This window comes from Sapajus apella, unplaced genomic scaffold (assembly GCF_009761245.1).
Source record: "Sapajus apella isolate SASKATOON/1434 unplaced genomic scaffold, GSC_monkey_1.0 scaffold114, whole genome shotgun sequence".
Lineage (NCBI taxonomy): Eukaryota > Metazoa > Chordata > Mammalia > Primates > Cebidae > Sapajus > Sapajus apella.
The window spans coordinates 4,106,044-4,133,895 of record NW_022437054.1 but is presented as its reverse complement, the minus strand read 5'-3'; the positions used below and the strand labels follow the sequence as shown (position 1 = coordinate 4,133,895).

Genomic DNA, 27,852 nt, shown 5'->3' with positions numbered 1-27,852 from the left:
AGGAGAGAAACCGGCAATGGTTATGTTACTAAACACACTCACATTTGGAGCCTCCAGGCATCTTTATCTGTGTGAAGTTTCATGAAGCTCAGTAAAGTAAATTGGAGATTTTTTTTTTTCTAAACAGTTAGAAAAACTTTAAAAATACCGATCTCATTATGAAAGAAGGTAAATAGGAGATTTGGGGAGATAAGAGTCATCTTTTATAAAGTAAATGTGTACATATAGTGAAATTCATTTAGAGTGTATTTTCCTATTTTGGGATTAATTTTCTCCTTTCATCTGTGTAGCTTTTGTTTGCTTGTTTTTGTCCCCAGGTTTACCTTGAGAATAGATCTAAGAGGTCAGAGGTAAATGGGTTAATACTTCTTCAGAAAAATATACAGGATTCTGATATCCTGTTAGAATGTGAAAATAAGAAAAACTATATTGCTAATGGGTATCATGATTTGATTAGAAGGAGAACATGAATAATTCTAACTCAGGCTGGTGTTTGATTATTGTATTCATGTGATAATTTATCCATGTATCCATTCATTTATTTGCTTATTTATTTCACATTTATAGCTATGATTCATCCAGCACTGTGATGAGTGCAAAACAATGAAACAGATATCTATGCTTATAAATAATTCAGGGCAGTGTGAAATTTACCATAGTAGAGGAATGGACAGATGTCTTGGTGTCCCAGAGGAGTGTTTAAATAACTGCTTGGGGAGGTTGAGGGGTAACATTTAAAATGGGTCTTGAGGGATAAATAGGAGCCTCAGAAAAGGAAGGGCAGCCAAGTCAGGCCACATGACCCTTCAAATGTAACGATTAAAATATGCTGCCAGGCTATGCAAGAGGATGTTAGATTACACACACACACAACACACTGGGCCAGGGGATTAGAGTATTCATTAACATTGGTCACTTTTGTTCTTATCAAAAAGATTAGAAGCATAGCTCTGGTAGGTAGTTACTTTTAGAGTCTTAATCTAAATTGAGTATTATCAAGATACTTAAAAATTTTTTTTTTTTTTTTTTTTTTTTGAGACAGAGTGTTTCTCTGTCACCCAGGCTGGAGTGTAGTGGCACAATCTCAGCTCACTGCAACCTCTACCTCCCAGGTTCAAGAGATCCTCCTGCCTCAGCTTCCTGAGTAGCTGGGATTATAGGTGTGCACCACCACACCTGGCTAATTTTTGTATTTTTAGTAGAGATGGGGTTATACCATGTTGACCAGGCTGGTCTCAAACTCCTGACCTCAAGTGATCTCCCCATCTCGGCCTCCCAAAGAGTTAGGATTATAGCCCTGAAGAACATTCCTGGCCTCCAAGATACTTTACAACATCAAGAATAATTGACCATAATAAATGCCTCCTTAAAAAAGAATGCCATGAAAAAATTAATCTCCTTCAAGAAGCTTGCATTGAATGAAAGGAATTGACCTTCTCATTAAAAAAGGTAGCTGGCACAGGCGCTGACATTATAAGGATGTTGAAACATAGAGCGCAGAGTCTGCAGAAGTAACGCTGGAGGATGGCACAGGGATGGCGGAAGCGCTGACGTTTCTGGTTTGTATCCCTTTATAACACTTACATTATTTTGCCCAGAATTGTAATTCCTGCTGGTCTCTTCGTTAGATGAACATTTTTGGAGTCAGAGTCTTTGGCTTTATAATCTTTCTCTTTCTTGAGGGCCAGGCAGGGCAATTTATGTGCAGTTGGCATGTGGTGAATGTTTGTTGACCCAGTTATTCACCCTGTCATGAACACGCACACGCGGTGTCTACCATACGTGAGCATCGAACAGAGATAGCACTGATAACCGGGTTGTGAGCTCGTAGAGTCCAGGTGTTTCCACAGGAATTAGTCAGCTCCTGAAACTGAAAATGAGAGAGGTTAAGTGACTTGCTGAAAGGCCCAAAACTTGTAGATGCAGAGTGAGGACCAGCTTTGTGCTAACTGCCTCAGACCAGTGCTTTGCAACCATTCCTAGCCTCATCCTGACAGGTGCTTCTTAAAACAGGTGTTTACTAGTAGGTTTGGTTATATTTCCAGGGACGCACCAGGGTCCTGGTTTATGTGACTCCATGTAATCAGTAACCAGGTGTGATGGGGTTTGACTGTTTCCAATGCACAGAAAGTTTCTTTTAGCAAATACCTCATTTAGGGGCAGTTTTTTTCTGCTGGGCAGACATATATGAGTCAAAGAAATTTCTTGCATGGTGCTTCCATGTTGCGGGGCAGGTAGGAGGGACCGTGCAGATCCCTCTGTCCCGGAATCGAAGGAGATACCCACCTCTTTAAAAGGAGACAGTGAAGTATCTCAGATCCTTATAATCCTATATTGACTTAAATTATTTTTATTATGTTATTTGAATATCTGCATGAAACTAGATATAAATTCCTTATACCTCTTTGACAACTGTAATTCAAAACATATATATGCCGGAACTCAAATGACAAGATCAGTAAAACACACAGTGACACAGTGGATGTCATGTGAAGGAAGATGTTCCCTGACTGAGACGAAGATGCTGCCTCACTGTAAATCCACCTTGGTGCTTGGCACGGCTTCTTGTGAGCTCAGGGTGCATGTCTGGCAGAGCACCTCAGGATGACCTGTTCCCCTGCCCGCTTCTTCCCGTGTGAGTTCCCGGGACACCAAGTGATCTCAGACACACCTCCGATGTACTCACCGTGCCTTTGACTTTTCCTGTCGGTCCCGATGGTGAAAGTATTATGGCACTATGTAGCACTGACAATAACTTTAAACCCCCGTGCATTCTTGGGGGGCGGTTATGTGGTTATGGGATGGTCATCTGTGGGCTCCTGGATACCTTGAAACAGTTCTAGTACTTTTTCATTGAAATGGAAAGGCAAAGTAAAAACATTCTTGGAGAGAACTTGTGGCCCTATAGATTATTCCCTTTGCCTTCTAGGGATCTGTGGTGTCACTGTTGGAGGACACTGCACAGGCATGGGTCAGAGTTGAGGATGGAGGCTAACCCTTGCAGTTCATCAGACGCCCCCTCATCTCTCACAGGTGCTCTGCAGGGGCAATTTGGACCTACCTTTGAACAAGCAGAACAATCTTATGTGTTCATGGAGCAGGACATCATACCACACCACACGGCAAGGACCTCTCAGCTTCTGATTTGTCACTGTAGTGGTTCAGTTCCGATTGCTCTAATGGGAGATGTTCAGACATGTTCTGTACAAAGAATGCAGTTCACATAAAGGAGATGAAAAGGTTCATTTCCTTAGTAACCTACCCGACATCAGGTGTGATCTGGAGATGGGTGGTTTTCAACAGATATTTTGAATGATAGAGCATTGCCTTATGCTGTGTTTCATATGTGCATGGCCAGTTTTCAAAGAATTGAGTAGTAATTCTTAGATGATATGGAGTGCAGCTTCTGCTGTATGGCTGAATCCATACATTGTCCTGGTTTTATAGATAAGGTGAGATTTTAGTGACTTATTGAAGGTCACGTACATGATGACAAGTCAGGATTTGAATGTAGGTAAATTAGTAAATCTTGTCTGATATATATGCATGTTAAGAGTCTGATATTTATGCATTTTTGTGAATAAAAAATACACTTACTAGAATTAACTACATAGTGAATATTTTTAACCAGAATTAACCACATAGTGGAGCAAGTTTTTAATATTTCTTACACAGATGTGATTTTGGAGGATTGCTTTTCTTTACAGTAGCCTAGTTTTAACTTAGTGGTTCATTTGTTTCCTTAGCATCTGTATTGCTGGCCATTAGTTAGTGGACAATCATCGTTTAAAATAATGTATCTGTTTGATTTTAGTTATGGTGTTGAGCATGGTAGCTACATTTACTAATTGTCTAAAGCACACTTAAAACATTCCAAGCTAGTATGGCCAAAGTCATAGAATACAGGTGTGGAGATTTTCCAGGTTTGGAAAAGGATTATTTTAAATTGCTGGCTGCTCAGCAGACACATTTCCCGTCTGGGATGAGAATTTGGAGGAACGTTGTTGTGGGCCCCCAGGAACAGTCTCAGGAATCCTGGAGCAGAGTTTTCCCGTGACAGGTGCAGCTTTCACACACGAGCCCAGTGTCCCTCTCTCCCACCCTGGGTTTTACTCTCTTCCCTGCCTCACGCTGCTGCATTTTCTGAAGTTCCTCTGCCTCTGTCTCTGCCAGAGAAGCCTGATAAGAGAGCTTGAGACAGTAGTTTTGGGAAGCCCTGAGTCAGACGCCTATTAAAGCTGTCCCATTTTGTGAAGTGGAGCTCTATGAAGGCAGAGATTTGGTGACTGTGGTTCCCATGGTCCCACCAGTACTTTAAGCTGAGTCTTGCATGCACTTGGCACCCAATGAATATTGAATGAATGAAATGTATTGTCAGCGGGATCCCAAATCACCTGTGTGTTTTTCTAGGCCTAGGCAGAGACTAGTTGATAAGTACTAGATTCCTGAATAGGTATTTGAGAGCTGGAGGAGTTGACCTGTAGACCTGTGATTCCTGATTATTTTGAGTATAAGAAGGTTCTGTTTTTGATAAATTGTGTTAGGGAGCCTCACATGCTAGTAATTGCGCTTCTAAGTGTCTTATGATTGAAAGGATGCATTATGACAGCAACTCCTCTGAATTCATTAGCACTTTAAAATGAATTCCTCACTGAGAAGTCTGTGTGAGGGTCTTTCGTGTCTGTGGCTTGCTGACAGTGCCGACTCCTGCTTCCCCTCATCCTGAGCCTTGGGGCACACAGAGAAGTCTGATCAGCTTGTGAGTCAGGGTCTGCAAAATAAGCAGGTGATGGTAGTATCAGGGACAAGAGAGGCACAACTCAGCATCTCCAAACTCTTCCGGCTTCTTCCCCTCCTTACCTCCTAAATCCTGGCACTCCTTCCCCTCACCTCTCCCACGTCGCCCCTGTTTTCAGAATAGATTGTTCATCGCATGGAACCCTGGAAAACCCCTCAACCAGAGCCTCGGTGTCGTGGATGGTACCTGAATTGCAGAGCTTCCTGTTTCTCCCAGGGGTAGTGTAGTCTCCCTGGATTCCCTGAGTTAATGCTTCTGCACAGCCTGATTCAGAATAGGGCTCAAATTGGAAGCGCTCTCTAATCATTCACAAACTCACTCGCACACTCAAGCACTCTTCCATCCACACTTACACACCCACATACACATTCACTTCTCTGTTCACACACACTCCCATTCACACACGTTCTCCCATGCTTACACACTCATGCTTGCACTCACTTCTGTTCACAGTTCACTCACCCTCACACTCACACTGACTTGCTTACTCTTCCATTCATAGACCTACCCACGTGCTTAGACATTCACACACTCACCTGCTCACACCCACTCACACCCACTCACACACTAGCATTCACTTACCCTCACACTCAGGCACTACCTCACAACCCCTTGTTTTCTTTCCCAAAGTCAACAGGTCTTATTGATTACCTACTAATAATGCATGGTGCTTTGCTAGGTGCTGGAAATACATTGATCTTCATTGCTCACAGATTCTGTTTAATTTTTTAATTTTTTAAATTTCACTTACTAAAACTTGCTTGTCACCCCCACCCAAATCAATATTTCTCTGACTTTCGTGGTTATTTGTGGACATGGACAGAGAAGCAAAAAATGTGAGTAGGCTCCATGCACATACTCCCAATGAGGTTGGAGAAGACGCAGTTCTCCTTGTCTCAGCTCTGCTGGAAGCAAGGGTCCTTTTCGGGATCAGTTTAGCGCCATGTGCCATGTTTTGTGTTTTTGCTGGTGATTTTGCTGTAGAAAGCATCCTCAGCATAGTGTTGAAGTGCGGTTGAGCGTTGCTAAGCACAAGAAGGCTGCAGTGCGGCTTAAGGAGCGAATACGTGTGTTAGAGAAACTGTGAGTTGTGAGTTTGATGTTAATCAGCAACAGATATTAAATGCGGTGTCATTCAACAGAAACACACATAAAACAAGGTTACATGTCTGTTGGTTGACAAAAATGTTACGACCAGAGGCTCAGAGGAGCCCAACCCTGTATTTCCCCCGGGAGCAATGGTTCAGTATTCTAGGAGGCTTTAGAGGACTTCACTACCTCTAATAAGGGGAATCAGCATACCTACAAATGCAAATGTACTTCCTTGTGAGGGTGATCTTAGGAGCTGATTCAGGAAGAACTTGGAACTTCGCTGAGGGAGTCAGACATGGAAACTCAGAATTATAATTTGGCTTGATGAGTGTTATAAAAGAATTGTAAACAAAAGGGGCTTGGAGAGCTTGCAGGAGGGAGATTAATTCTAGGAGTAGGAGAGAATGTCAGGATTATGCACAGAGGAGGTGGAGCAAAACATGCAGGTGTTCTCAGCAGAGAAAAAAGCTTTTCAGCCAAGAAGGCAACTTTGCTGCAGGGTTTAGAAACATGGAGGCTGCTGGATGTGCCCAGATTCTGTGATCTTTCCTCTGTCCCTGCCTCGTCCGCCACATCTTGTCTCTGCTTCTGTTTATCCTAGTTGCTGCCAGAGGCATCTTTGCTGACATTGGTGGGTCCTCCCCTGTCAGCATCAGCAGCCCTTCCTGGCCAGAGAGATGCCCCAGATCCTTACAAAAACGCTGGCCCTGCTGGGGTGGAGCGGCGGCTACTGTCCTGGGGCAGCTTCAGCCGTGTCCTGGTCGCCTTACCCTTCCTGCCTCCCCCTCACCAGGGACTGAATTAAACTTGCACAGAAGCATCATTTGTCAGCCTGCTGGCCTGGCGTGCCTCAGCGGCACTGTGACAACCGGCTAAGAAAAATGTCTGCATTCCTGACACCCCTGTTGCAGAGGGCTTCCCCCGAGGACTCAAAGGTCATGGCGCTAAGTGCGACAGCCACGCTGAGAGCTGTCTTCCTTCATGCTCTCCGTAAATGCTTGCAATCTGACAGTAGTTGATTCCCTTTTAATCTTTTTTTTTTTTTTTTGTAATTCTTTATTGAAATCTCTGTTGAAGTTTGTTGCTTCTTTGTAATGAAGTGCCCGAAGCTCAATGCAGTATTCTAAGAACGGACTTGCCAAGGTCATACCGAAGATGTCCTTGTCGCCACGGTACACAGCATGATGGCTGTGCTGTAGCCCTGCATTATGTTTGCCTGCTTAGCTGCCATGTTGCGTTGCATATTTGCACATAATCAGCTGTCCGCTCTCAGCTTTAGGTTCTCCTGCTCTCTTTCTTTCTTCCTCATTCTCCACTTTGCTTCCTCCCTTCCTTTTCCCCCTTCTTTTGTTTTGCATGGGAATTTCTGTGTTTCAGATACTTTTCTTCTGGCTGTACTGACTTGGCTTGTATTCTCCTTCCTTTTTTCCTCGCTCTTTCAAGCTGATTTTCATTGTGCTGTGTTTAGATGGGAGACTCTAGTCTGTACTTGCAGGCTGAACAGTGGCAACTTGGAGATGAAGCACGGTTAGTGGAAGCGCAGGCCCGGGAATCGCCGCTTTGTCGCTTGCTGGCCCTGCAGCCGTGGGTAATCTTCTCACTCTTTCTGAGCTGTGGCTATAGAACGGGGTAGGGATAGACACTTCGAAGCCAGGCTGTGAGGATTAGAGATGATGCCTGCAGAGCGGCCCATGTAGCGCTTGGCTTGTGTGTCTGCTCAGCACATGCTCGCGCTCCCAAGCGGGTGGTGATGACGGAAATGCGGCACTCGTGCGAGAGACACACTGACACTGTGTTTCTTGTGAGTTTGAATTCTGAAATTAAAACCCATGACGTGCCCTTCCTCAATTTATATGTTAAAATGTCCACAATCAAGCCTTATTTACCAAGATTAATTTTACATACTTTATTCTCATCTGCTGCTCACAATCGTTTTATCTGCTCAATTAAAGGCACTTCTTTTATGAGGCATTTCATTGACTTTGTGATTATACTTATTATTTTTTTAAATTGGAAACTTACAGGCTGCCGTAGCATCCAAAAGGCTATCATCAGAGACGGTCTCTTAGAGTGAAGGCACAATTTTTAAAGAGGTTCATGCCAGCATATTCATTTGGTGTCTTGGAGGAATTAGAGACAGTCCCACCGTGGTATTGAGGAGGAAAAGGGCCATTTCTATTAATCTATCAAAAGGTGGGGTCAGCATAAAGGTTGAGTTCCCAAGAAACCCGGGCTGATGTGAGTGTATGTGGGCTAGGAGTTGGGGGCCAAGGAGTGGGGAAGGTGCCAGGGACAGTTTCATCTCTCTTGCATTCTTGCACAGGACTTCTCTGTGGGTATTGGGTGGATATGGGGGTGCTGAGGGGACACGGGCGTCTGCTATGGCTGTCTGAGAAATTAGAAACTCAAGAGTCATGTGAAACTATCACATAGTACCCAGGGATCCCTGGCTTCCTTGATCTTTGGGTTGCATTTTCTCTGCCTTGTGCTCATGCCCAGCTGCTCCTCCCGATTTGAGTGTCCTATGACATTGCTAACTTTTTTTTGTCTTTTTGAGACAGAGTCTCACTCTGTCGCCAGGCGTCAGGCTGGAGTGCAGTGGTGCGATCTTTGCTCACTGCAACCTCCGCCTCCTGGGTTCAAGCAATTCTCCTGCCGCAGCCTTTGGAGGAGCTGGGACTACAGGTGCGTGCCACCACGCCCGGCTAATTTTGGTATTTTTCAGTAGAGATGGGGTTTCACCATGTTGGTCAGGATGGTCTCGATCTCTTGACCTCGTGATCTGCCTACCTCGGCCTCCCAAAGAGCTGGGATTACAGGCGTGGGCCACCGCGCCCGGCCCGAGACTGCTAACTTTGACGGGATTTGGCTTTGCTTCTCAGTAAGTTCTCTTGGGCAGTTCATGATGTGGGTTTGTTGGTCAGGCAGAAAGTTCATGAACGAGCCATGTTGATTGACGCCAACGTTGGGAAGAGGATGTGGCAGTCCCCAAAGCGCAAGGAAGTAGCCATGCCTTTGAGGACTGTATCCCCCCGATGGTCTCCCAGTGAAGAGAGGGAGAGCTCCTCAGGCCAAAGTGACTGTCTCCTTCCTTGTCCTTTCCTCCCAGAATCAGCATCTCATTCTCTGCTGGTTTCTGGAAGCTGAACTCAGTCTGTGTTTCCCATCCTCTCCCCACTCCCCCTCAGTGGGAAAGTGATACAGCCCATTTCATTGGGTTTATTTCTCTATTTTCCAACTGTACTGCAGCCTTTTTTTTTTTTTTTTCATTTCCTGTTCAATACATCCTTCCAGAGTTACTGTGAATAACTTTGGTTTTGGTGTTTCCCAAACTGAATCACTAGAATCTTAGACTTAAAGCGACCTTAGAAATCTTAGTCCAATTTCTTCATTTTTACGGAGGAGAAAATGGAGCCCTGGGACTGTTAATCGACTCATCCACAGTTACTGGATTATGTGTGCGTTTTCCTAGAAGGTCAGCATGCCTCTGCTAGGGACATTCTGCGCATCTTTTACTTCTTCAAAATTTGTCTTTGAGCATATACTGCCATTATATTTGTTAATCTGTCACTTTCTGTCCTTTTATTTCTAAAAATTGTGATGAATTTAGTCTGCTTTCTCTATCATAGAAGGTCTGGTACATTAAAAAAATTCCGCCCCCTCCAGTATCTCCCATGATTATCATGGAAACAAGGTAGATGGAGTCAGCTGTCTTTGTACAACGCCTTTCTCGAATCCTTGTTTCTGCAATTTTACCTCTCAGCCTTTTAGCTTTCTGTTTCTTCTCCGTTGCCTGCCTATCTGATCCTTCAAGGGCACTCTACTCTCAGTTTTTACTGAGTAATATTTAATTTGAAGTGTTTTCAGTTTTTGTGTATCTTCGATGTGCATTTTAAGTGGTCATTGAATTACATTACTACTCTTACCAGATACTAGTCTGTAGGGGAAAAATGTTACATGTGATTTTTTTTTTCAACTTGGTATAAGATTTGAAATTCAATGAATTTTTCCTATAGGTTTGTTTATGGAGCGATTAAATGTACATTGGCTAAACATTAACACAAGCAAAAATACTTCTCAAAGTAAATATTGAACTTTGAAAGTTTGAATTCTGTTCTTCTCTGAGCAAGACTTTCTTTTCCCTGTGGGAATACACCTCTGAACATGTGTTAAAAGTTTATGAGCTAATATTATTTGCTAAACAAACATTCATTTTTATAGGCAGCTTCCAAGGAAGATCTCTCAATGGTCTAGTTTGTCCTGTGGTACATTTGGCAGGTTCTGTCCTTAGCAGCAGACCAAGTACCACTTGGTTGGTGAGCATGCCGCACTGAAGATGTGCGTGTGTGTTTGTGCACGTGTGTGTGTATGTGTGTGTGTGTGTGTGTGTGTGTATTTTTGTGTATATGTGATTAGATTCAGACTGGGACCCCTATCGCTGAGTTCCCAAATACTGACGTAAGCAGCTTCTGGGCAAAGGTCTTTTCTGTTTCCTTTTTCCTTTTTTATTTTAGGTGGAGGAAGAGTGGAGAGAATTTGGGAATTCTTAGTTTCCTGTATACTTTGATGAGACAAAATGAAAAATGGTCCACCTACTTGGTTCATTTTGTTTATGCGGACCAGACACAACTGATTGAATTGTTCCCATAATTCTGGTGGCAATTTTGGTGGCCAGAAATGTGGATATAAAAGCAGGCCCATCTGGAATACTGGGGAATTTAGAGGTTTTGGAAAATGGGGCTTAGGGTGAGCCACGTTTGGTAGGGTCTGGGTCGGAGCTTCCGATAAAATGAGAGTGCCCTCTTGCCTAATCTCTCTGTGTTTGTTGCTTTCTGTCTACTTGGGGACTTCTCCCATGAGAGTAGAGTGGAAAGACCTTGCTTCTTATTAATGGTCCTTTAGTCATTATATTTAATCACCCTGATACTTGCAATAACTCTCATTAAGGCTTTACTGCTAGATTATTAATGAGGAAGAGTACATCTGCATGAATAGAGTAATTGTGGTTAAGGGAGGTTTAAATATCATGACTGTAATAAACATAGATATGAGAAGGAACGATTACACTGAAATCATTAACTTGTGACATGTTCGGGACCTCTGCAGTGAAGCCAGTGTCTGTACAGTTGCTGATCATAAGTTGACATGCTGTGGTAGTTTATAACATAGCAGCAAGTAGTCTAAGTGGCCCATTGAGTAGAATAAATGCAACCATGTGGACAAAGCGACACCATATGTTTGTTAATATGGAAATTATGTTTTAAAATAACAGCATGGCAGAAGTCTATACGTTTTCAATAATAACTAAGTCTTGACTTTTGAAACAACTCTGACTTCATGTTTTAAGTGGGCAGAGATACGAATCCAGCATAATGTTACCCACGTGGATTACACATTTTCAAATTGTCTAATATTTTAAAATAGTGTCTGTATAAGTTTATGTATTATAACATTCCGAAGCATTCTCTGGGCTGTACTATAATTTTCACATTATTATCTCATACTTTGGTTTTAATGGGATTGGTAAGAGTTTTGAAGTTTTAATTTCAGTTTTTCCCACTGCTTGGAATTTGATGATAAAAAATGAAAAGACGTTTCCATAGTTGCTAACAGTCACCAGATTTTGTTCCAAAGCATGGACTTTAGTAGACTTCTGAATCAAATCCACATTCTCCACCCAAGCCTAGTGATATAATCCAACGGTTCAAAGATAGGTATGCCATAAACAGCTATAGTTAAATAATCTAAAAAAAAATTAAAACATGGAAATACAATAAAACAAGAATTGATCACTTTATAGTGGAATACTCTATAAACTGTCTGCATTAGAAACATGTGGTGAGTTTTAAAACATCTGAGTTCTATAATTCTAGAGTGTATAGTTTATTTGAAGGCAGACACTCCCTCCCCCACCCCTTCCCTTTATTCCCAGATTTATATAAGAATGTAAGTTAATATTTTTTTGCTATCCAAATTTGCATTTATTGACTTATGTTTTATTTAGAAAAATAATTTTGGAGTAGAAATATATAACATAAATATTTTCACCTCGACTAAATATCGTATCACTAAGTACCGAAGCGTGATCATAAAGAGATTAGTTCTGTAAATCTTGCTACTCTAAAATAAAAATCACACATTGGCATAATCCCCAATAAGAGGAAGAAATTATTTAAACACATATGTATGATTTAGACGAGTAACACAGTCTTTAGCTTTTCATGATAATTTTGATTTTTAAGGTATCTAAGCTGATCTGTGTGGCCTAATTGGTGAGGTTGCAGGAGCTGAAATGTACCAGTGATTTTGCAATGTCATGTTTGCACAATCTCATTTAACTTGTTAAATGAAGTTATATAACCCCCTTGTATATGAGACAACTGGAATTGGACTCAGCCATCACGAAAAATGCTGGCTATAGATTATACTGTTTTTCTTTTGTTTGTTTGTTTCTGGTTTTTAGAGACAGGGCCTCACTCTGTTGCCCAGGCTGTAGGGCAGTGTCACAATTATGGCTCACTGCAGCCTCGAGTCAAGTGATCTCCCTGCCTTAGACTCCTGCGTAGCTTGGACTACAGCTGTGCACCACCATGCCAAGCTAATTTTTTATGTTTTGTAAAGATGGGGTCTCACTGTGTTTCCCAGGCTGGTCTTGAACCCCTGGCCTCAAGTGATCTTTCTGCCTGGGCCTCCCAAAGTGCTGGGTTTATAGGCATGAACCACTGTGTCTGGCCAATTATACTGTTTAAATTGAATAATTCACTTTATTTTCTTTTTTTTTTTTTTTTTTTTTTTTTTTTTTGAGACGGAGTTTCGCTCTTGTTACCCAGGCTGGAGTGCAATGGCGCGATCTCGGCTCACCGCAACCTCCGCCTCCTGGGTTCAGGCAATTCTCCTGCCTCAACCTCCTGAGTAGCTGGGATTACAGGCACGCGCCACCATGCCCAGCTAATTTTTTTGTAGTTTTAGTAGAGACGGGGTTTCACCGTGTTGACCAGGATGGTCTCGATCTCTTGACCTTGTGATCCACCCGCCTCGGCCTCCCAAAGTGCTGGGATTACAGGCTTGAGCCACCGCGCCCGGCCAATTCGCTTTATTTTCTAAGTTATGTGTGCGTGAACGGTGCTGGAATAGCCTGCTAGGGAAATAGGGCAGTGTTAACTGGCAGTGAAAAGATCAGTTCAATTTCTTAGTATATTTACTTTTCTAAAAAGGGGATTTTTCATATTCTTTAAAAAGTATAAAATGAGAATCTTTCCTTAAGCACTGAAAACTATTTCACGTTTTATTCTTAGTGATACCTCTACCACTGTGGAATTTTGTTCATGATTGCTATTTTCCTCCCCTCTCCAGCTAGTCATCCTGAAAATGAATAGAATTATTAAAAAATTACCTTTTGAAGTAGAGGGACACATAGGACTCTGAGAAGAGTTGCTTCACTGAATTGCTGAGCATAGCGTTTACTTCTGTGACCCTCCCCAGCACCTTCTCCGAGAGAAATGGCACAAGTGTCACTGGAAGAGTGGCGCTGTGGGCATCATACTGCCTCGTCAGTGAAGAGTGAAAAATGGAAGGGCCTGGTCCCAAGAGTGGTGGCTGTGCTAGGGCTCCTGGGAAGTTCTTGCTCTGATGGCTTCATTACATAATAACAAGATCCTGTGGCACGGACCAGGTGCAAATTGCTTCATGTCTGGGCCTTGCTGTCCCATGTATTTAACTGGAACAGTTGCATTTGCTGTTTTCTAATGTGTATTCAGGTTCTTTTTTTTAATTTTAATTTTTATTTAGTTATTTATTTTACTTTAGGTGCATATTATATCTGGCATTCCTCTCCATGTTAGCCCTCCCCCCCACCTCCCTCCCCACCGCCTGCTGTCTCTCCCCTACCCCCCCAACTGTCCCCTGTGTGTGATGCTCCCCTCCCTGAGTCCACATGTTCTCACTGTTCAACACCCACCTATGAGTGAGGACATGTGGTGTTTGGCTTTCTGTTCTTGTGTCAGTTTGCTGAGAATGATGGTTTCCAGATTCATCCAAGTCCCTACAAAGGACACAAACTCATCGTTTTTAATGGCTATGTAGTATTCCATGGTGTATATGTGCCACATTTTCTTTGTCCAGCCTATCATTGATGGGCATTTGGGTTGGTTCCAGGTCTTTGCTATTGTACACAGGGCTGCAGTGAACATATGTGTGCATGTGTCTTTATAGTAGAACGATTTATAATCCTTTGGATATATACCCAGTAATGGCACTGCTGGGTTAAATGGAATTTCTGTTTCTAGATCCTTGAGAAATCGCCACACTGTCTTCCACAATGGTTGAACTAATTTACACTGCCACCAACTGTGTAAGAGTGTTCCTGTTTCTCCACATCCTCTCCAGCATCTGTTGTCTCCAGAATATTTAATGACCACCATTCTAACTGGCGTGAGATGGTATCTCAATGTAGTTTTGATTTGCATTTCTCTAATGACCAGTGATGATGAGCATTTTTTCATGTTTGTTGGCCTCATATATGTCTTCTTTTGAAAAGTGTCTGTTCATATCCTTCGCACACTTTTGAATGGGGTTGTTTGCTTTTTTCTTGTATATCTGTTTTAGTTCTTTGTAGATTCTGGATATCAGCCCTTTGTCAGATGGGTAGATTGCAAAATTTTTTTCCCATTCTGTGGGTTGCTGATTCACTCTAATGATGGTTTCTTTTGCTGTGTAGAAGCTGTGGAGTTTAATTAGATCCCATTTGTCTATCTTGGCTTTTATTGCCATTGCTTTTGGTGTTTTAGTCATGAAGTCCTTGCCTATGCCTATGTCCATTTTCTTCTAGTGTTTTTATGGTGTTAGGTTTTATGTTTAAATATTTGATCCATCTGGAGTTAATTTTAGTGTAAGGTGACAGGTAGGGGTCCAGTTTCTGCTTTCTGCACATTGCTAGCCAGTTTTCCCAACACCGTTTATTAAACATGGAGTCCTTTCTCCATTGCTTGTTTTTGTTGGGTTTGTCAAAGATCAGATGGTTGTAGATGTGTGGTGTTTCTTCTGGGGTCTCTGTTCTGTTCCATTGGTCTATGTCTCTGTTTTGGTCAAAGCTGGAGGCATCACACTGCTGGACTTCAAACTATATTACAAGGCTACAGTAATCAAAACAGCATGGTACTGGTACCAGGTTCTAAGATGTTAAGATGTTAACATGGTATTAAGAACACTGTTGTTGACTGGGAGCTTCCCCCATGTTCAGTGCTGTTCTGTGACTGGATCTCTGTCACAACCCTGTCTCAAGACACTTATCACTAACCTGTTTTAAAGATGAGGTTCCTGAGACTTGGAGAGGTGAGAGAACCAGTTGTAAAGCCCTGCAGCTAGTGACGGGTGAAGCTGGGATAGGACCAGGCTTCTGACTCCAAAATCAGGCTTTCCTGTCACATAAACTCATTATATTCTGCCAGGATTTTTATCTATTTCTGATCCAAGAAAAACCATTGTGCTATGGGTGTGCTGGGTATGCAGAGGAAATATAAGGTAGCAAGCACCTCACTCATTGCTCAAAAAGGGGGAGGAAGTGTTCTACGTTTTTAAAATAAAGTTTAATTTCATAGTGTTTGTAGGTGATGTGATTTCCTGCTGCAAAAAAGACAGCTTACTTTGAATTAGTTTTTTTTTTTTGTCCCTTCTAGAACTAAAGGCTCATCCAATCCCATCTTTTGGTCTGTTTTATTAATGATAAAATAAATGCACATAATTTGTTTAGAAATTTCACTTAATTACAGCAAACTGAAACCAGCTATTTTTAGCTAGGAATGATCTCGCCTGTGAGGAGACTATTATGCAAGTGGAAGCAGGACTAAAATAGCCATTAATGTCTTCAACACACTTAAACTTCCATGAGTTTCAATAGAGATGAGACAGAAGTCACAGTCACACATTCAGCCTGATCTCCTCAGCCTAGGAGGAGGTTGAGTTTCCCCAGAAGAGCACCCCTCTGGGCCCACATGCAGAGGAAGGTACAGGAGTGCCTCTCTCCTGTGCGCCCCTCCTGTGGGGTAGAGTTGCTTCTCCCGGACACCCTCAGATGGGAGCAGTTCAGTTTGGGGTGAAGCTTGGTTTCTGCAATTCATTCTGTCCTTATGAACCCAGCACCAGAAGTCTGAAGTTTTCCCATCCTTTTCGTTTTTGCCTGATGTATGGTTTTTCCTTTCTGCTTTCCCCCATTTCAGCCCACTTGGCAAAATTTGTCCCGTGTGATAGTGTTTTGTTAAAAACCTACTCAGTGCTTCCGGACACATAGAAGAACACCTGTCAGGAAGTGCCAGCCCTCATGAGCTCTTGAGTGTGGTTTAAGCCTTTGAATTAGGGAAGGATATAGAAAAGGTGGCCTCATGACAGACTATCGATCGATTTTGTCAAATTCTCTCCCTTTGTCCACTCCTTTGCTCTTCTGACTTACTCTGCAAGGAGTTGGGGATGATGGATCCTACCCAACTGGTATCTACGAATTCATTGTATTAAATTGTCCTTAACTCTGTACATGAAAAGAGAACGTCTGTATTGTGGTGACATATAAAGTTTACTCTCTGTCCCCTGGGTCTGAATGACAGAAACGAACGCCCTTATCTGTGTTTGCTTATTTGTGTTCTTATTTATATAAGGTGCCAGGTAGGTAAGAGAAAAGAAACTACTTCTAACAAGTTATTATAGTGTTTACTGTTTTAAACACAAAATACATTGATTTTAAAAGTTTCAGTTGAGCGGTGAGAAGAGGAAAAATGCCAGTAAGTCCTGTCGCTTTATTTCTCCAGGGGCAGGCTTCGATGCACACCTTTTTGCCTAGGGTGTGTTCATGGCTTTGGGATGTGGTGTGTGTGGGTTATTTTTGTTTGTTACTGCCCATGAGTATTGTAGCCCCAGGAGTCCCAGGTTGTGAGGTTCAGCTGGACCCCAGCTTTCATAAAGCTCAAGTGGAGAGGAGGTGCAGTCCTTCTAGGAAGATGCAGACCCTTCTGATCTGGTTCAGGGCACGTTTCTTCTTGGGATCTGTGAAGCTGAGAATGTAGCTTTTTTAGTTAGGGGTCTCTTCTCCTATCTACATTCAAGGAAAAGGAAGGCCAGGATATTTGTTTTTACTTCGGGTTCAAGAAGACTCACTTGGTCATCATAGAAGCATTATGTTTTAAAATGTAGATTGAAAATTAGAATTCTGCATTTAGAATTCTCCCACGGGCCTGTTAAAAATGCATATTTTGAGAACTGCTGAATCAGAGTTTTAAAGGGTTGGGGCTCAGAAAGCTGCATCTTGAAAAGGCTTCTCAGGTGAATCTGCCACACACTGAATGAAGTTTAAGAACCACTCTTAGAGAGTAGTAAGTAAATGCTGCTGCTAAAAGGGCAGAAAATCTCCGACATCACTGGTCATATTGCTAATGTTGGTGTCTGCAGCAAGTACTTTATACAAAATATACTGGTGTTAAAGACAAAGCCATTATCTGAGCCTTGGCACAGCCACAGGCTCTCCCCCGCAGCATGGTTGCCACATGGCCGCTCTAGGAAAAGTGGGAAAAACCTATCATGTTAGTTGTTCTTTGCATTTGACTCATGTAAATGATTGGTCTGTGCAACAGTTCAACTAGAAAACATGTAGACTCTTTTGTGCTTTAACCATTATGAGTTAGAAATTAGAATGCAGTTAAATTTGTAAGGTTAGGCAGTTTTTGCAAAATGCATTAAAATGGTTAAAATGGGCTAAAACATCAGTATTTTCTCATGGAGGTTATATGGTGTAGCAATGAAATATTACTTGTAATATTGAAAGTAGCTAATGTTGCAATGTTTATTTCCCTTTTAAAAAATTTTAATTTTAGTTTTTAGTTCTGGGGTACATGTGCAGGATGCGCAGTTTGTTAAATAGGTAAACGTGTGCCAAGGTGGTTTGCTGCACTTATCCATCAGCTACGTATTGAGCCCAGAATGTGTTAGCTATTTTTCCTAATATTCTCCCTCTTTTTCTTTTTACAGGAAAAACTAACCCAAGAGTGTGTATTCAGAGAACAGTTTGAAGAAAACTGGTATAATACCTACTCATCAAACATATATAAGCACGTGGACACTGGAAGGCGATACTATGTGGCGTTAAATAAAGATGGGACTCCGCGAGAAGGGACTAGGACTAAACGGCACCAGAAATTCACACATTTTTTACCTAGACCAGTGGACCCCGACAAAGTACCTGAACTATATAAGGATATTCTAAGCCAAAGTTGACAAAGACAATTTCTTCACTTGAGCCCTTAAAAAAGTAACCACTATAAAGGTTTCACGCGGTGGGTTCTTATTGATTAGCTGTGTCATCACATCAGCTCCACTGTTGCCAAACTTTGTCGCATGCATAATGTATGATGGAGGCTTGGATGGGAACATGCTGATTTTGTTCTGCACTTAAAGGCTCCTCCTCCTGGAGGACCGCCTAGGGCCACTTGCTTGATTTATCATGAGAGAAGAGGAGAGAGAGAGTGAGCGCTAGGAGAGCGTGTGTGTGTGTGTGTGTGTGTGTGTGTGTGTGTGTGTGTGAGTAGCGGGAGATACGGGCGGAGCGAGAGCAAGAGGACTGCGGCCTGATGCATGCTGGAAATAGACACGCTTTTACATTTCTGATCAGTTGTACTTCATCCTATATCAGCACAGCTGCCATACTTCGACTCATCAGGATTCTGGCTGGTGGCCTGCGCGAGGGTGCAGTCTTACTTAAAAGACTTTTTCAGTTAATTCTCACTGGTATCATCCCAGTGAACTTAAAGCAAAGACCTCTTAGTAAAAAAACAAAAAACAAAAAACAAAAAAACAAAAAAACAAAAAAACTAAATTTATTTATAGAAATTCCAAAGGCAACATTTTATTTATTTTATATATTTATTTATTATATAGAGTTTATTTTTAATGAAATATGTACAGGCCAGATAGGCATTTTGGAAGCTTTAGGCTCTGTAAGCATTAAATGGCAAAGTCCGCTATGAACCTGTGGTAAATTCATGCAAGTAGATATAACGGTGCATGGATATGAGAAATTCTAATGACCCTGATGTACTAAAGGCGACAATCTCTTTTGTGCCCGTATTATTGTAAACTTATGCACATTGCTCATGACACTGAGTATTCACTCTTCAGACTGCTTGTTTCATAGCTTATCCCAGAGGATTAAAGATAAACTGGGTCTCAAACTTTGATTCTGTGTCTGTAATATTTCCTCTCTCATAAGTGACTCCACTATTGTAACTTCATGGTTGGAAAATATGAGGGTTGGTATATGTCTTACTTGTTTAAATCTATCGCAGAATATACCAAAGCTAAATGATAACTATGCTTTTATTTTAGCTGATCTCCAGAATGACAGTGTTAACATCAAACATTGTATTGATTTAGAATTCTTAAAAAAGGAAAAAAAAAAGTATGTAGCACAGACTATTTTTTTTTAAAGACATAAGAATCACATTAACAGGATCATACTTGTAAACTTTTTTTTGGTTCACTTGACTATCAAATATGAAATTATAGAAGTATCATAGGGGTCATTGTAACATCTTTTAGAGCAAATGGGTTTCAGTATGAACTGTCATAATTACAAGGTAATAGCACCCTTAGTAAAACTTGCAAAATGAAACTAATAAATCGTTATCAATAATGACAATGAGGGGGAAAGTATTATATTTGTTGACTGTGTTTTGTTTTTTAAAATGGTCTCCACAAACACTCAATTTTTTTAGAGGGGATGTCACTATGTAGAATATCTTTTACAAGGCTTTTGTAACATTTTATGCTGAAAAGCTTAAGAATACATATTTCTTTAGTAGCAATAATTTTGGAACTTGCCCTTGGGCAAGCGAGACTATTTCTTACTATATACTAAGGAGAAAAGAGCCAAATTCTTAAAGCAATATTTAAGAAAAAAGGAATTTATAACAAATTCTCATCTACATATGACACTTTCTAGCCGGTGGTGTTGAGAAGTGGAGAGTGACAGTTTAAACGTGTTGGGATTTATGGAACTAATTTAAAAATTTAATATTCAAACTGTTTTGCTCTGATGCACATTCTCTATGAAAAATAAAAAGTGTGTCACTGGTGAGTGACAGCTGTCATGAGCTAGAAGCGCATGACTTATTGTCGTGACAATGTCTTGCCTTTCTGTGGTCCAAGTTGGAGTACATGGCAATGCCCTCCTGCTGATATGCATTAAGGAAAATCTAAGCCTAATATTTGGAATTAAGAGCTATTTTGGGGGAAGGGGACAGAAGCAATGTAAAATAGTTGATTTATGATAAAGCTCAGAATGTCCTCTTCATTTATTTTCTTTTTTTCCCCCTTTCTAAACAGAAACTGCATTTAGTCCCAAGAAGTAGTATTCTTATTTATTATTTAACCCTTTGCTGCTGCTAAAATGTGCACATATTCAGGCTTTGTTTTTCCAAAAGGCATTTTTTTTGGATAAAAATATTAAACATTTGACCACAGGGAAGAATCAAGTTTCTAGGATGTCATAGGTATACTATTTAGCACTGAAAAAATTGATTTTAGGCCACTGCTAAAAGTAGTCTTAAAGTAGCATGAGACCTTAGATGATCAACCGAAAAAAAAGAAAATTGCGAAAAAGACTAAAATCTTCATGCATTCCTAGAAAATGCTACTTTAATGTCTACTTTTGGAGTTAACTTTGTTTTGGTACCTTTTTTTTTTTTTTTTTTTTTTAAGAAAACCAAACTGTTACATGCTTTTGGCAATTGATACAATAAACTGTAATGGTCTGTAAATAAATAAATATTGACTCATGCAATTTATGTAAATAGGCATTCTGGGAGAATGGATGGCTCAGGTTTTCAGTGTGGGCATTGTCTGTTGGGCAGTAGAGTGAGTCATCCCCAGCTCATGGGTTTGCATCCAGGTCTTGTCTCAAGAGACCCAAAGCCCAGTGAATGGCAGCCCTGAGCCATTGTGGAATGGGGGTTCCGGTTTCACAGATGCTCAGATAGCCAAACCATTGTCTTTTTGGTGCCAACACTTGCACCATGGTCAAAGACTTTCTGAGCATGGACTGAACAGCCTTCCCATCTGTCATGGGAATGTCCCCAAGCAGTGTTGAAGGACATGCCAGGTCAGTGCTGGGGAACCTGCCCTGCCAGGTCCTGTTTTGTAGATAAACAAGTGACTTCCTTCCGGTGTTTTGATTCTATTTCATCACATTAACACTACAACCTTGTGTTATTTACTTGATAATCTGTAATTGTATGTAAATACATACAGGATTATGTAATTTGTGTAAATACATAATTACAGACTTTTGAAAACTGGTATTTTTTTACTTAATGTCCATTTTGGAGCTGCTTCAGATTCTGTGCCTACCTGAGCCAATGGAATTTAAAAAGCATATTCTCCTTGCTCTTAACAGCTGTGCTGTGTGTTGAGGGGGGTGAGGATTATGGGGGATGGAAGGGAAGGAACAAACATATCCAGATGTCTTCTTTCTGTGAGCGTTCGATGAAGAAGCAAGTAATGTTCTGGGATGAAGATTTATGAACTTGGAGCAGGTGAAGCTAAGCGTGTGTGCACATTTACGTGGATGGGTGAATGGACAAAGGCATATTGTTTGAGCTCAGATTCTGTTTGCTGCATCACTTGACCTTGAAATGTACCAAATTTAGATCCACTGTTTGTGGTCACTTGCATGAAAAAGCAGTGAAATGGTGGGGGTGGGGGAGTATGCCAGATGAATTTGAAAGAAATATTAGCCACTGAGCCCCTCTCAAATGTACGTGTGTATTCATGTGGTCTACGTGATCTATGATACCCACATGTATCCATAGACATTTCACATTTTAAAATTTATATTTTATTCTTAAAAGCAGAATGGGAAGGAATTATAACAATAAATTGTGTCTATTCTTTAGCACACAGTCCAGAATTCAGGGCTTCAGGTTTGTAGCACGGACCCTGGCAACAGACGGTTTGGTCACAAATGTATGAATAAATGTCTCAAAGTGTGATGTGTACTTTCACTTGCAGCGTGCCTCATTGTTGCTCTTAGGTCTTTAGAAAAAAATTTTGATGTAGCCTTTCTTCATCAGAGAGGAACATGTAGAAATAAGAAATAGACACTTTGATAATTTTCTTTTGGAATAAATTGAAAATGAATATTCTTAATGTGTATTCTCCACCAGCGTAGTCACCAGATTGCTAGGCAGACATCTGGCTCTTCGGTCAGCCAGATACGAGGCCTCTTTGCTGTTTGGGTTAATAGGAAAAGAAAATTCTTACTTAAATTCTCATTATTCTTCAACCATATTCCAGCTTACATATTGGAAAAAGTTTTTAAATTTTTAATTTTAATTACAAAATTTGTAGGCATAACTGGATATCTGAATAGCCTTTGGCAAGCTGTGCTTGTAACTGACCCTTGCTATTTTTTTTTTCTGTCACCTGATGAAGGTCCTTCTAGCTATGCTGTTTTGGTTATGATTCCCATTGTTATTAGTAGTCTTAGGAAAATCTGATACCAGGAGCTAAGGAGTTAAAATAAAAAGTTGCGTATGAGAGCGTTCAGAGCTGAACAACCGGGGCTGCCCTCCTCGCACGGGGGAAGGGCAGGCATTATTGACAATGTTCATGGCCCAGCTTGGAGAAACTTATTTTTGGAAACACTCATGCAGGCTTTCTCCTTACGATGTTGCAAAATATTCTGTAAGTTCCTCCTGGCTGTTGTGTCTGGCTCCTATTGTATGCACAGGCACAGCATCGCGATCTGGTGAGCTTTCTGTTTTTTACCACTTACTAATAAGAGGGCTCTTCCTAGGCTGTGAAGACATTAGAATCACAACTCCTGTTTCAGAGGGAAGCAATCCTCCAGATGTCCCCTTGCTCTGTGGTTGACCACACTCGTCCTCCCTCTTGCCTGTCTGCTTATTTTCCTTCTCACTCCCTTCCCTCCTTCCTTCATTTTATTACGTGGAGCTGGAGACACGTCACAGGTGGCACGTGGAGTTTAGACAAATAGACATCATGGTGCACTGTGATGAATCCTGGGATAAGAAAGGTGCTGGGAGCTGTGGAAAGCAAGCTGCACACAATCCGGACTTATGACGTTCCAGGATTGTGATGATTATGGTGAAATGCAAAGGGCGAGAAGGGTTACGGAGAAGAGAGCTATAGATTCTCCTGCGTTCTGTGTGTGTCCCTGGTGAATTTGGGCTCATTCTACCTTTGATTGATGTTTCCCAGATAACTGTGTCTGAGCCTAATGTCAGATGTAAAAAGCCTGAGGTGGAAAGTGCTGGCTGATGGACCAGCTTTGGTCTTGCAGGGTTTCCTACGCCTTGTGTGGGGGCATGGGGAGATGATCAGAACCACAGTCTTTGCGTCAGATCAGCTCGTTTGCCCTGGGCTCACCTGTGGCCTTGTTCAGAATGCTCTTGTGTTGCTCTTGGTTTCTTTCCAGAGGAAGGTTATCCTACTCATTTTTGTTTTAATTTGATGTTTTGAGGCAGGGTCTCATTCTGTCACCCAGGCTGGATTGCAGTGGTACGATCTCGACTCACTGCAGCTTCCATCTCCCAGGCTCAAGGGCTTCTCCCACCTCAGCATCCTGAGTAGCTGGCATGCACCGCCACGCCCGGTTAATTTTTTTTTTTTGTAGAGGCGGGGTTTCACCATGTTGGCCAGGCTGGTCTCAAACTCCTGGGCTCAAGCGATCTGCCGGCCTTAGTCTCCCCAAATTGCAAACATGTGCCATTGTGCCCCACATGTTTTTATTAACATTACTTATTTTATTTATCCATCTCACATTTACCTCATGCCACAGGCAAAATCTGCAGTGTAAAAATAATTAAAACATAGGAAAATAAAAGAGGCAAAATATAATCTTTAAAATATCCAGTTCATTCTTTCAATAAACTTGTATTGAGAAACTGCTATATAAAATGAAACAGGGCTGGGATATAGCAGTAAAAAATAAGACAACATTCCGATCTTGTTACTTAAACACCAAACTGGGTTCTATGTCGGTGAATCTATAGACACATGACACCTGCTCAAGAAACTGTAGGACTGGGATGCCCACATCCAAAGCACATTAGGACACCTTGGCAGTTTTTCCTGAACTTTGCTCTTCTTCAACTACATATTTAATTTACCTTAATATGTAAGAGCTCAGTCTGAAGCAACCCTATTCAAGTTCTATTGGTTTACGTAGGATGGCATTGAAAGAGCGTCCTCAAATTTGATGACACAGATGGTTTCGGTAGATGAGCCACTGCTTGGAAGAAAATGAGTTTCTTTTGGAACAAACAGAATGTAGGCCAGCCTGTTCCCTGACCTCCCCTCCTTGGGAAAAGTCAAGGGAAAACGAAACGGAATTCCAAGTTTTTCAGTTGTAGATTTGTGATGACTTTCAAGGGTATGAGAGCTCAGTGGAGATATCCCTGACTGGGCTGAAAGGACTGATGAAGCTTGGAAATGCCTCAGCTCCTCCCATTGAATCCATCTCACTGGAATTTTAATGGACATCTAATATATAGTCATAGCTTTAATGTCAGAAAAATGAAATTGTACATCTAGGTTAGAGAGATGAAACCTTTCGTTTTGCTCATCTTCACCGAATGACAAATGTGTAATTAATCTGTCTCTGGATTCCTTGTGGCTTGCTTTGATTTCCTTTCCTAGTTGTGAGGGTACCATAGATTCCTACTCTCTAGGGTTTGCCCTCACTATCCCATGTTTAAAGAGGAGACATGTTTAGGTGCATTTATAGAATAAGTAGAACTGATGAAGTGTGATGGATGGTCTTTAGGATTTTCTCCGAAGAGTCTTATGATCTTAAATTTGACTTAGGAAATAATAGCAAATTGAATTAGAGCAGTATTCAAAGCAGGGCATCTTGGCAAGCAAAGAAACTCACCATCCTGTGGGAGATACTTCATGACTGACACTGGTTGGGTAAAGCCTAAATATTTCCATGTTACTGCCATTCACCTAGCATCTGAAGTGCCATCTGGAGATAGATGAGGGTAATGAATGACTCTTTGGTAAGTGGGCACGAAATTAGAAATCAGGGCATTTCTTCTGATTATTTGCTTCAAAGAAGCAACTTAAAATTGTATAGTGACTCCACTGTGCCTAATGTATGCTTTCTCTTTCTTCCTCTTGGCATATTTCCTATGCAAGCAGGCTGAATTCTACTGTTTTCATTTCAGAGAATTCATTTTGTTCCAGATGCAAAATGCTTATTTCTTTTAAAATATAGATTATTGGATAGAAGAGTTGTATTGATTTAACCATGCTTTCTGTTGAAGTGGAGAAATTTACCTGCCTGAAAATATGCTCTAGTCACCTGTAGTCCATATCCATGAGCCCAATAGCAGATTTCTGTGTTTTGGCCCCATTCTGTATTCCATGTCGTCCTAAATGTGTTTCAGAAGAATCAGTACCTTGAAATGGCCAAATTGCATCTCAATCAGTTGTTTTATGTCCTAGTGAACTGATTTTAATAGACACTTGGGTTGTATATATTTTTTCAAATACCAAAAGCTCAGCTTATAGGATAATTAAAATAGAAATAGCAAGTATTGTAGTATGAATAATAAAGGTTATTTTTGTAGTCATGAATTATATTTGGTGCTTTTTTTTTTAAAAAACAACAACAACAACAATCCTTTAAAAACTGGCCAATAGTTGAGGTTTAATCTTAGGTAAACCCATGATTTTTCAACATGTCTGTAATTCCCATATAGCTTAGAACCTGACCAAAATTCAAGTGAAGGGATCTTTTCACTGAAACTTATTAATTTATTCAGCAAGCAATTATTGATAAATACTATGTTCTAAGATTATTAAAGTAAAACAGAATTATTAAAATTTGTTTTCATGTACAATATGAATATATATTGACCCATGTGGTTTTTGCACGTCTCTTGTAAAAGTGAAGTAAACTAATTTTCATGAGCTTTTTTTTCTTGTCTCCTTTCTGGAAAATATCACTTCTTGGTGGGTAAAGGGACCGGGATATGACTTAAAGTAGAGACCATCTCTTTAATGTAAGCACTTTAAATAACAGACCTAGGCCATTTAGAAATATTTTATTTCTCATTCAGCTGGGTGCTTAAAATTGTTCCCAAAAGAATTCCTTTTTGGTTTGATTTTGAATTGTGCATCTGAAAAATAAAACGTCCATAAAGTCAATATGCAGTTTTTTTGGCATGTTTTATAATGATTAGTTCTATATTTTTAGTTCAGAACAATAGTTAAGATTCAAAATTCCTACGTGACTGTTTTTATCTCAGAAACATGTGACAGCTTGTCATGAGGCTATCTTATTTGGGAACCACACCCAGTGGTTCTGAGCACACTCAAGGAACTATATTAAGGAGCATGTGGCAAATGTATGAACAATTTATAAATATATTTGATTAACTCTCTAGAAAGGGGCTGTGTACTGATTAGTGCATGAGTATCAGGAAGCTACTTAAAGACAGGGAAAGAACCACCCTTAAATGTGAGAGGTTATAGTGCTTGGCACTTACAAAGGGCGAGGAATAGCGCCTGTTCCTACAGCCAGACTAGAAGACTTCAAGATTCACAGAGATCTGGGTAGAGTACAGAGAAGGGTTTTGCCATGGTTGTGGAGAACAATTAGTCCTAGACTAAACACTTTTCCAGCCCCATTTAACATATTTTAAAAGAAACACCAAAAAGGATTAAACTATATTTAAGAAGGGCATCCCAGAGCAAAGCTCAATAATAGGCATAGGAGTAAAAAAATCCAGCACCCAAGAAGATAAACAATGCCTGGCATCCAACCAAAAGTCACCAGACATTCAAAGAGGCAGGGAAATATAACTCATAATAAGGAGAAAAAGAATCAATCTATTCAACCTGACTGTATTACGCCATTCTTGTATTGCTATAAAGAAATACCTGAGACTACGACTTATGAAGAAATGAGGCTTATCTGGCTCACAGTTCTGCAGGCTATACAGGAAGCATGGTGCTGGCATCTGCTTGGCTTCTGGTGAGGGCCCCAGGAAGCTGACGATAGTCACGGTGGAAGGTGAAGGGGGAGTAGGCATCTCATATGGACAGAGTAGGAGCAAGAGAGAGAAAGTGGGGAGGAGAGGTGTTACACACTTTTAAACAACCAGACGTCATGAGAACTCACTATTACAAGAACAGCACCAAGCCATGAGGGATCCACCCCCATGACCCAAACACTTCTCACCAGGCCTCATCTCCAACACTGGGGATTACATTTCAATATCCAATTTGGGGGGACAAACTTAACTATATCATTGACCTAGAAATAGAAAGATGTTAGGATGAGTAGAAAAATACATGGAAACAGTTTTTATAATTATGTTCTACATTTTCAAGAAGAGACATGGAAGTTACAAGAACAGATTAAAATTTGAATTCTAGAGATGAAAACTACAATATGTGAGATGAAAAATACATTAGAATGAGTATATTTTTAAAACGGCAATTTAGACAAATTTAGGCAAAAGAAAAGATAAATTCTTTTGAAATTACCAATAGAGACTAAAATGAGAAGCAGAGAAAAGAGAATTTAAAAAAATTGTACAGAGCCTCAGTGGACTGTGGGACTACTTAAAGTAGCTCAATATGTATGTAATTGGAGTCTCCAAAAGAGAGGACAGGGAGCAGACAAAAAATATTTGGATAAATAATGGTCAGAAAATTTCTAAGTTTGGTAAAACTGTAGACATACAGATCTGAGATGCTCAGTAAACCTCATGTATTAAAAAATGAAAACAACAACTACAACTATATCAATACACATAATAATCAAATTGCTGACAACCGTCGATAAGAGAAAATCTGAAAAGAAGCCCCTTAAAAAACACACTGCTTACAGAAGAACAAAGTTAAGGACGAGAGATGAAGGACGAGAGATGATTTATGGTCAGAGACAATAC

The 27,852-nt window shown here is 40.8% G+C and overlaps 1 protein-coding gene across 1 annotated transcript in view; it reads left to right on the top strand.

The window, feature by feature from the left end:
• FGF9 (fibroblast growth factor 9) overlaps positions 1 to 20,693 on the top strand; it is a 34,343-nt gene extending 13,650 nt beyond the window's left edge. The window contains exon 3 of the mRNA XM_032260100.1: positions 17,900 to 20,693. Coding sequence (XP_032115991.1) covers positions 17,900 to 18,145 — 246 coding nt within the window. The 3' untranslated portion in view covers positions 18,146 to 20,693. The remainder of the gene's footprint in view (positions 1 to 17,899) is intronic.
• Positions 20,694 to 27,852: the final 7,159 nt, after the last annotated feature.